Raw genomic sequence first — 9,912 nt, 5'->3', positions numbered from 1 at the left:
TTCATGATCACACCTCGTGCTTCCGCCGCAGAAAGGGGTGTGACATAACTAGCTTCAAAACATCAAAACTATGTTTCTAGTCTATTTTTGGTGTTTTGGGTAGTGTCCGGTTAATCGTTCGGTTGTCGATTCGTTAAAGTGCTAAGTAGTGAATTTTACCAGGTATGAAGTACCTTTTGTGACATGCTTCCGACACTTTGCAAGTTATTCTGGATGCCATTTTAATGTTTAAATTCTAAATTTTGCTGAAATATGCAGAATTCTGCGTTTAAAGTGCGTTTCGGACAGTTTTTAGTGCTTATATTTACTTGCGGAAAGTGTTATTGTAAACCCTTGTTCACACACTTGGGTCTTAATGTATTTTTGATGTTAGACCTACATCTAAGTCCTAAATCTATCGTTAATTGCATACTGAAGCTGGCTGACACAACTTGTCTAACCGGTGAGTTACTAATCGTTTCGACGCAACACTTAATGTATTGCACAATGCGATAAATGAAGTATGAAATATGCATGAATTCATATGTATAACATGTAAGCATGTAATGTTCACGTTTAAACACATAAATGCAGGAAATAAATAATTATTAAAATAGTACGGAAATTACCGGTTTCGTGCCAGTTGTCACAGACGGCGGGGATGGATACTGGTCAACACCGGCTTACAAAGTATAATAAAACAACACACGAATAAAATTTGTATTTGACCCATTAAATCTACAATTAGGCGTCTTAGTTTTTATTCAACAACTACCACTACATAGTAATAAAGTTTCACCATTATTTAGTTTTGAACACCCAAGGTTCAAATTTTTGATGTTACTTAAAAAAAGTTGTTGGGGAATTGTGGTATGTAAGGGTAATGGTAATAAGAAAACGCATGATAAGTTTTAGATTACACACATAACCAAAAACTATTAAACGGGTCAAATGGACCATCTTCATTGAATGAATTAAATGATCAGTTTTATCAAACGAGTCATCTTCATTGAACAAAAATGCATATTCTTTGTTGATGTGGCAGGCAATCATCTGGGTTCAATGAAAGAGATTAAAGGCGGGTTCACTTGATTGTTATAATATATTGGTGTTAAAGATGTGGTTTTGGAATCTTGATTAGGGAACGGTTGATGGGTTTTTTGTTATTTCACTTGCACATGAAAGAATACAACTGTTACTAATTGATGCTTGCATATTTCAATCTGACACCAAAAAAGCCATGGTGAAAATTATTTTGCCCTAACAGGACCTCTGTCAGACTTGACTCAATGGGTTGCTACTATCCCTTGTAGATTAGGTGTTGGTGTTGTGCAATGGGCCTGTTGTCATGCTCTCGATAATCTTTCGACGAACTCAGTTGATGTTTTTAACCAATGTTAAGCTTTGCATTTTTCGGATGTTAAAGCCTACGTTGTGTACATGTTCAATTTGTTTTAACACGCCTCAAAATACTAGTTCTATTAAAGTCTGAATTAGAAACACAATTAACTAAAAGTTTAAAATAAGAGGCGAGTGTACCTTAAACTCACATAGGGATGGCCAAAAGAATAAACTAAACCTATGCTAATAAAACAATATGAAATATCACAAACATACGTCTCTTTTGGCCTGTTTTATTTAATTATTTATTTATGTATTATTTTACATGCCATTTTCCTTGTGTTAGTATATTCTTCATGGCAATCAAACATTCATATCAAATACACTCAATTTTCTTGGACGTGACGATGTCCTCTGTTACTCATCTCCGCCTCCTCCTTGTCCATGCTTCCATCTTCGCCGGAAATCTCTTCCAATGACCGCCCTTTGGTCTCCGTCACCAAGAACGTACAGAAAAACCCCAACATGTTTGTAACCGCCAATATGATCATTGCAGTCTTTATCTTATCCTTGTTACTATCCAGTGTATATTTCTGAATCCCGAACGCACTCACCATCGCCCCCGCCTTCCCTGCGGCCGCGCTCATTGCATGGCACGTAGACCTCACTCTCGTAGGAAAGAGCTCCGCGGGTAAAACGAAAGTTGTGCTGTTAGGCCCGAAGTTTGCGAAGAAGAAGGTCAGCCCATAGAGACCTGCGAAGATCCATCGGTTTTCTTTTGTAGCGAGGTATTCGTACTTGATTCCTATTATGAACATGAAGATCGACATCATTAGGAATCCCATGAGTTGGATGTTGTACCGACCGATCTTCTCGATGAAAGCCACCGTGAACCAGTAGCCGGGGAAAGTGCCAAACATGGCTACAACGAACATGGCGCGTGATATCTCGAACATTTCTTCCAGAGCGTTGACTTCCGGGGCCTTTTTTGTCAAACCCATCACCGGAAAGATGTCCTTTTGTGTCAAGTTTTGACTATAAAACGCAATGTCCAACAAGAACCACGTGCTCATTGTCCCGATCAAGTGTCTCCCATGTCTCTGAAAGAACTTCTCGGATAACAAAGGGTAGTCGTTATTCGACTTAAACATAGCCAATTTCTCTTGCTCCGCTTGGATCTCCACATCCAACACACGTCCCATATCCGATGCTGCTTGCTTCGCGTTTCCCTCGATTATGGCCGTGTACCTACCGGTTTCCGGCATCTTCATCCGCCAGTAGTATGTCAAGAGAGCCGGAAGAGCTCCGAGCATGAGAACAATTCTCCATGCGTAATCTGCATTCCTCTGCGTGGAATGGACGTGGCTATCATTCCACGTGGGGGCCTTGTTTGCCATTAGGAACAACTTTGAGACGGTCATTGATACTAGACCGGCAAAAATAATCCCCATTCCTTGCATGGCGAACACCGCGGCGATAAACGCACCACGGGTTCTCTTGTTTGCGTACTCAGACATGATCGTAGCGGAGAGTGGGTAGTCTCCGCCGATCCCGAATCCAAGCCAGAACCGGAAGAAACAAAGGGTGCCGATCACTGCTTTTGGACCGTACCCGAAACTCAACCCGGAGCAAATAGCACAAATCATCATGAGAAGCAAGGTCATTCCGTACACCTTCTTTCGACCAAGCTTGTCACCAAGATAACCAAACACAAGTTGACCTGAAAGGGTTCCAACTAGGGCTACACCGAGCACGGTGTTGTTTACGCCTAGTGGGAGCTTTCCTGGTTCGTCAGGGTGTTCTCCAGAAAAGTAGAGACGGCCCAGCAGCTTGGATACGGTGGCGATACAAAAGAGATCGTACGCGTCTGTGAAGAAACCCATTCCTGCGATGACAATGGCTTTGACATGGTACCATTGCGTTTTAGCTGAATCAAGTGCTTCAAGTATGGATAGGTTATTGGAAGCCATTAATTCTTGACGTCACAATTACTTGATTTTCTAGTTGATTGAGGTTTCCTGATATATATAGACCCATCCGACACGATGATATAATTCGTATTCAGACGAGTGAAACGAGGGTTTGTTTCGAATTTTTAGGAATATCCTTTTGATCATTCTTTGTAAAATCCTATGGGTACGTCTGGATTGTTCAAATTATCCGCTTACCCAAAATATTATATTATAATGTTTCTGTCTAAATAAATCTTACTGGCTAGTAGGTAGTATATAACAATGTTTTACGTGTATTAACAAGAAAAAAATGACGCTAATTTAAATTTAACACCGATCGACATCTACTTTATTTTAGTGTAATCGGGGATTGACTTGGTGATCAAAGCGAATAATAATACACGTCAAGCAAGTTAGGAGGTGCGGGAGTGCACGCTTGTTTGAGTTATTATTATTCGAAGTGTACGGGCGGAGCCCGTACTCTACGGGGGTTCCAAGGGGGCAACGCCCCCTTGGCGGGGGTCTCGGGGCAGCGCCTCTGGGAACAGGGTCCAAGGGGCGGCAGCCCCTGGCGGGGTCCAAGGGGCAGAGCCCCTGGCTGGGGTAATGTGACAGAAATTTTATTTTTCTGAATTTTGCCACATTTTCGAAATGTTTGAAAATGGCAGTTAAATGACAGTTTTGTCCAAAAATTGGATTAACTGCCATTGGGCAGTTACACCCCAAAAACCCAATTCGTATTCAGTTTTTTGATCATTTTTTCTGGTTTATCAATTCACACAAACAACATACACTAGTTCAATTTCTCGAAATCAGAGTTGTATCCGATTGAATTATTCGGGTGAACCACCGAAATAATTTGATCTGAGAGTGATTACACGCCTCTCTGATCGTCCGGTTTCTGAAAATTCCCCAACAAAGATCAAATTATTTCGGTGAAGATGGCAAGCGGATTGATGAAGGATATGATAATCAAGGAGAACAAACTGGAGAAGTTCGAAGGTGTGGACTTCCGAAGATGGCAGAAGAAGATGCATTTTCTTCTGAGTTCGTTGAAGGTTGTGTACGTGTTGACTACTCCAAATCCGGAGATACAGGAGGAGGGAAATCTGGAGCAAATCAGGAAGAGGTCGAAGTGGGAGAACGACAATTATATCTGTCTTGGCCACATCCTGAACGGTATGTCTGATCCTTTATTTGATGTTTATCAAAATGTTGAAACTGCAAAGTTACTGTGGGACACATTGAAGCCAAATACATGGCAGAAGATTCTTCTAGTAAGAAGTTTCTTGTCAGTAATTTCAATAATTACAAAATGGTTGATGAACGGCCTGGGATGGAACAATATCATGAATTGCTACGAATTCTGGGGCAGTTTGCCCAACATGATATGAAGATGGATGAATCCATCTCTGTTTCGAGTATCATTGACAAGTTACCTCCTTCCTGGAGAGATGTTAAACATAATCTGAAACATCAGAAAGGAGAGTTAACTTTGGTTGAACTTGGAAGCCACTTCAGAATTGAAGAAGGCTTGAGAGCACAGGAAAATGTGTTGGTCAATTATGATAAGAAACGGGCTGGATCAAGTTCTGTAAACATGGTTGAAACGGGTGAATCGTCTAAAGGAAACAATAAGTTCATAGGGAAACGCAAGTTTCAAGGAAACAACAATTCGGGTTCAAACAAAAATCCGAATTACCCTTGCTGGAAATGTGGTAAGGTTGGTCACTTTAAGAAGGACTGTAAGTTGATGAAGAAAAACAAGAAGTCCGGTTCAAAGGACAAGCAAGAGGCTGGTTCTAGCGGGTCCAAGGACCCGGGCAAGCAAGGTCAGAATTTAGTACAATTTAATTATTCGGTTCAGAATTATGTGTCACTAATTTCTGAGGCATTTTATGTGCAGGATGATGACATTGCTTGGTGGGTTGATTCAGATGCAACAAGTCATGTGTGCAAGGATCTTCGTTGGCTTAAAGACTTTCTGTAACACCCCGACCCCGCTAGGGCTGACGTGTCACTCTTACAGATATCAAAACTAAAACCAATCCATAACATTAAATAAAAGATCCTAATTACATTTTATTACGATGCTAAAATAAAGAATCTTGATCAACAACTTCCTAGTGGTCCTCACCGAAATCCCGAATTATCCCAGATTACCTGTAAAACAAATAAGACAAACACAAAAAGAAAATACGGCTGAGCCAAAAATTGCCCAGTAACGGAGAAATCAACAGTAAAAGTAAAGTCATATCAGCGGAAGCAAAACACAAAGTAACAGAACTGAACTGAACTGAGAGTAAACTGAAACGATTACTGACACGAGTGCTGAAAACAGATCCAGACACAAGACTGATACAAAAACAGATACATGAACTGATCTAAAACTGTAACGGAAACTGATACGGAAACAAAATTCAGTCATATACATAACTGATATCAAACCTAACACAAAACCGATGTAGAGACTAATACATCATTGACCATGATGACTAAAGCGTTTTATCTTGTATAAACAAATTTGTTATAAAACAACGTTTAAATAATCCAGTATTCGTATAACGAGAAGTTTTTCTTACCCATAATTTGGAAATGACACGTTTGAACAAATCAAAAACTAATAACTATCGTGTAATTTGAACAATGTTTAATAATGCTATTATTTTTAGAAACAAGATACTTGGCAAAACTATTTTCTTATATGGAACGTTTGAATTTTATCAAAATAAAATAGTTTATCACATTTCATAGCAAATCACCATTAGACAAAAAGAACTAATTTTCTAACTTTAAAAAAATTATATTCTAGAAATAGAATAATTTAAATCATCCGGATTTCAATATGAAACACCTTCGACCATTCCGTAAAACGACATGGGAAACAGAAACGAAAACAAATAGCTAAGCCAAAACATTTTAAATACCATTTAAAATCCCTTAATATTTAAAAGAAGAATTGTCGAGCAATTATCTTAAAAAAATTGTTTAGATTCAAATCAATCTCTATTAATTAATTAAAGTTCATAAGTTATTATTTAATTAAAATAACTATTTTTATAGCTTTGAAGATTCATATTTAATAACCTAAGTAATCTAGATAAGCTAAGTTTAAAAGTATAATAATTTAATCATTGCAAAATTTCTTAAACTGACCGAGAGAATCGAAACGAAACAAAGACATGTTTAACGAAGTATAGAACAAACATTGAATCACATAATGAATAGAGGTACTGACGAATGCAAACTAAACGTATAACACGGAATCTAAATCCAAATCGAGACTGATACTGAGATGAAACTGATGCTAACCGGTACATACACTGAGTCAAAACATACATAACTAATACAGAACAAAATTGGATACTGAACATAGTCTGAGGCATAATTAACCAGATACATGATCGGAAACAAAACCAGATGCATACAAAACATATCAGACATTTCAGAACAGATACTAAACATAATCACATACAGAAACATATACTAACTTACACGACGGATGTATAACAAAATAAATCGTATAACGCAGAAGCACCCAAAGTCAGAAACAGACTGGTACACAGCTAGCTAGTCCATGCACCTATGAGATGGTGAGTGTGGCGTTCACCCCTTATTCCATCTCCAGACAAACAAACTCAAACTCACAGCTAAGATCGATCTATACGCCTCTAGGGGCCAAGTGCTACACAAGCACATACTAGAAACGCCGTGAACTTTTATTACGCACCGTCACGATAAGTGCCATGCCGTTGACGCCCAAACGACAAGCTAGACATGCTCGGGTGACAGAGTACAGAAACTGAGGCCATGTATTAATGTACATGCAACTTAAACTGATTCTCATGGGAACATGCAACAATGATTACAACTGCTAAAGTCTATTGCATGCTACTACGAACTTGTAAAATCATAAATGTGAACTGAAGCAACTAACGCAAATAAACAAAATCCGTACTGCAAAGTGACGGATATGATATATAAATACTCTGATGAGGAGACCAAAGAATCCGTACAAACGAGTAACAAAAAAATAAAAATAAAAGTATACTACGATGAAAAGAAAACAGAATCCGTACCTTAGTTTAGCAAGCAAAGCAATCACATAACCAACTCGTTCGGAAAACGTACGCTAACCTAGATACCGTATTTCACAAATCAGTTTTAAGACAACTAATAACGTAAATTCGCTCGTTCGTTAAAGTTTCCCGGCTACTAAGAATCTCATTCTTAAACCATATCCCAACATATTTAACGCAAAACAACATACTTATATGGATTTAATCAAGGCATATACAAGTTAATGAAATTATTAAAATGCCTATATTTTAAAGATGTAATACAATTCTGTTCTACAAACAACACTTGTATTATTTTATAATATATATATATATATATATATATATATATATATATATCTCTGGGAAAACAAAATCTAATACGATTTTTTTAACAGCAAAAAAAAAACATATTATAATAATAGGAAAATATAAAGTGCAAGTTTTAGGCAAAAAGGAAGGCCTAAACTAAATAATAATATTATTTCGTTGTAAAAATAATATATTATACGTTGTAAAAATAATTTATTATGATCTATATTAAAATAAAAACACATATTGCATGCACATAGCATACATGCATACAAACAACACAACTCACACACACAGACATACCAACATATATAACTCAATATACACACAAGATAACACACACAACAATATAAATTAGCCACACACCCACATAAACACAAATCACACACAACACCTTGGTGCACATACCCATAACGGAAAACAGAAAAGCGAAAAAAAAAACATAAACAAAACTCTATTTTAGTATTTAAGCGCATAGCAAGCTCATCTTCTTATATACTTATTTTAGATTAGATTAAGTGAGCCTTTAGTCACCGGGATAAATTAACAAACTAGAATGCACAACATTTATAATCGAATTAGACAAGAGATTGATTTGGTACCATAGTAATAGGATCGAAAGGGATGAGGGAGTGATATAGTTGCGATGGAAATACACAAACTTTTACGGGGCTCCCGGTGAACTGAAGATAACACGTTCGCGTGTTGACGATTTGTAGTCGGTTGATGGTCACGGCTGAACAACGACATCGATCACACAATGTTGCGATCCTGGTCATAGCGGAGTAGCAACACGATGGTGGGGAGTGCCGTACTACGGAAAAACTAAATCGGAACGAAAAAGTTTTAAGGTGGTGCCGCTGGTCGGGTACAACGTAAGTGAAATAAAGGGTTGCGGTGTGACGAAAACTCCAAAGAACCGATTCAGAAGTTATTCGAAGGGCATTGTTTCATGGATGAACAAGTTTCGGTTATATGATAATGATAATCGGAACATAAAAAAAAACGATAATCACTGTGTACGATATACATGGAAGTAAAAATGGAATGATTTAGGTTGGTTACAATCAAATTGATTTGGGTAGGCCAATTTCCTTTATTTAGGATTATTTATGTATTTATTTACTTTATATTATTTTTTTTTTAAGTCAAACTTTCTAAACACAAATATACGTTAGAATAGAAAATTATCAAGTTTCTAAAACTCAATTGGAATTTACTTTATTATTATTATTTTTTTTTATTGTTACGGACACATATTTATTTAATACATTTATCAAATTACTTAATTGTTGATAATCATGTACTTGATTATATAATGTACTAAGTTTGTAGGCAATGTGACATAATAAGTCAATCAACTTATTAGAGTTTTCGAATTTTCGTATGTTACAACTCTACCTTCCTAAAAAAAAAATTCGTCCGCGAAAATGCTAAGAAGTGTACCTTACATAACATATACAAATATCTTATGCCAGATCATGAAGTATCAAAGCTATAAGGTTCAAGATTTGTGATTACAACTTCATAACTTAAATTTTAAATAGCAGAGAAATAATATTATATCAAAATTCATACTCTAACATAACTGGTTTAGATAATTAAAAATACCATACATCAAGATACAAATAGGTTTGGATAATATGAAATACGTTTATGCCTTATAATAGACAGGATGTATTTAGTTTAATTAATTAGTGAATCACTACTTACTTACCATAAACAATTTTTTTTTCTAAATGTAATTAATATTGTTATTTGTCAATATAATTACAACTTAAGATTAAAATATTAAGGATATCACTACACTTTTTTTTAAATAGTTTCGTACTAGGAATTAATGATATACCAAAAGTACCTGTTACAATAACACATCATATTAATTAAAAAAAAAATAAAAGCTTGAGTTTATTTTTTTTTTAAATAGGATTATTCAAAATGTCAGATTATTTAATGTTCTCCATATCTTTGTTCTAAATCATTCAAATTCAAATGTCAATTATAAAAGTTTATAACTTACTAGTCTGTGTTGGTGGCTTGTATATTATTTTATACTATAGTGGTAACGATAATAGCGTAATAATAGCAACTTTTATATATATATATATATTTCTATAAAAAAAAATCAAGATGAGTAAGTGTCTTTTGTCTTTGAGAACAACACATCTAACACATATCATACAATAATTAAATAATACGGAGTTACCGACATGACAAGGTAAACGAGAACTAAAACAATTGAAATTTAAATGTGATCAAAACCAAATCGA

The 9,912-nt window shown here is 36.1% G+C and overlaps 1 protein-coding gene across 1 annotated transcript; it reads right to left on the bottom strand.

Annotated features, from left to right (window-relative positions):
* Positions 1-1,582: 1,582 nt before the first annotated feature.
* On the bottom strand, positions 1,583-3,305 carry LOC110938934 (low affinity inorganic phosphate transporter 4). Its single transcript, XM_022180901.2, has one exon. The coding sequence runs from the start codon at positions 3,288-3,290 to the stop codon at positions 1,707-1,709; it is 1,584 nt and encodes a 527-aa protein (XP_022036593.1). The 5' UTR covers positions 3,291-3,305; the 3' UTR covers positions 1,583-1,706.
* Positions 3,306-9,912: the final 6,607 nt, after the last annotated feature.

The sequence above is a fragment of the Helianthus annuus genome, chromosome 5, assembly GCF_002127325.2.
Source record: "Helianthus annuus cultivar XRQ/B chromosome 5, HanXRQr2.0-SUNRISE, whole genome shotgun sequence".
NCBI classification, from domain to species: domain Eukaryota; kingdom Viridiplantae; phylum Streptophyta; class Magnoliopsida; order Asterales; family Asteraceae; genus Helianthus; species Helianthus annuus.
Note: the sequence above shows the minus strand (reverse complement) of the source record. Positions and strands in the feature narration are given on the sequence as shown.

What these genes read in the sequence shown, in the direction of transcription:
- LOC110938934 (XM_022180901.2), bottom strand. Translation starts at nt 3,290, where the DNA reads ATGGCTTCCAATAACCTATCCATACTTGAAGCACTTGATTCAGCTAAA.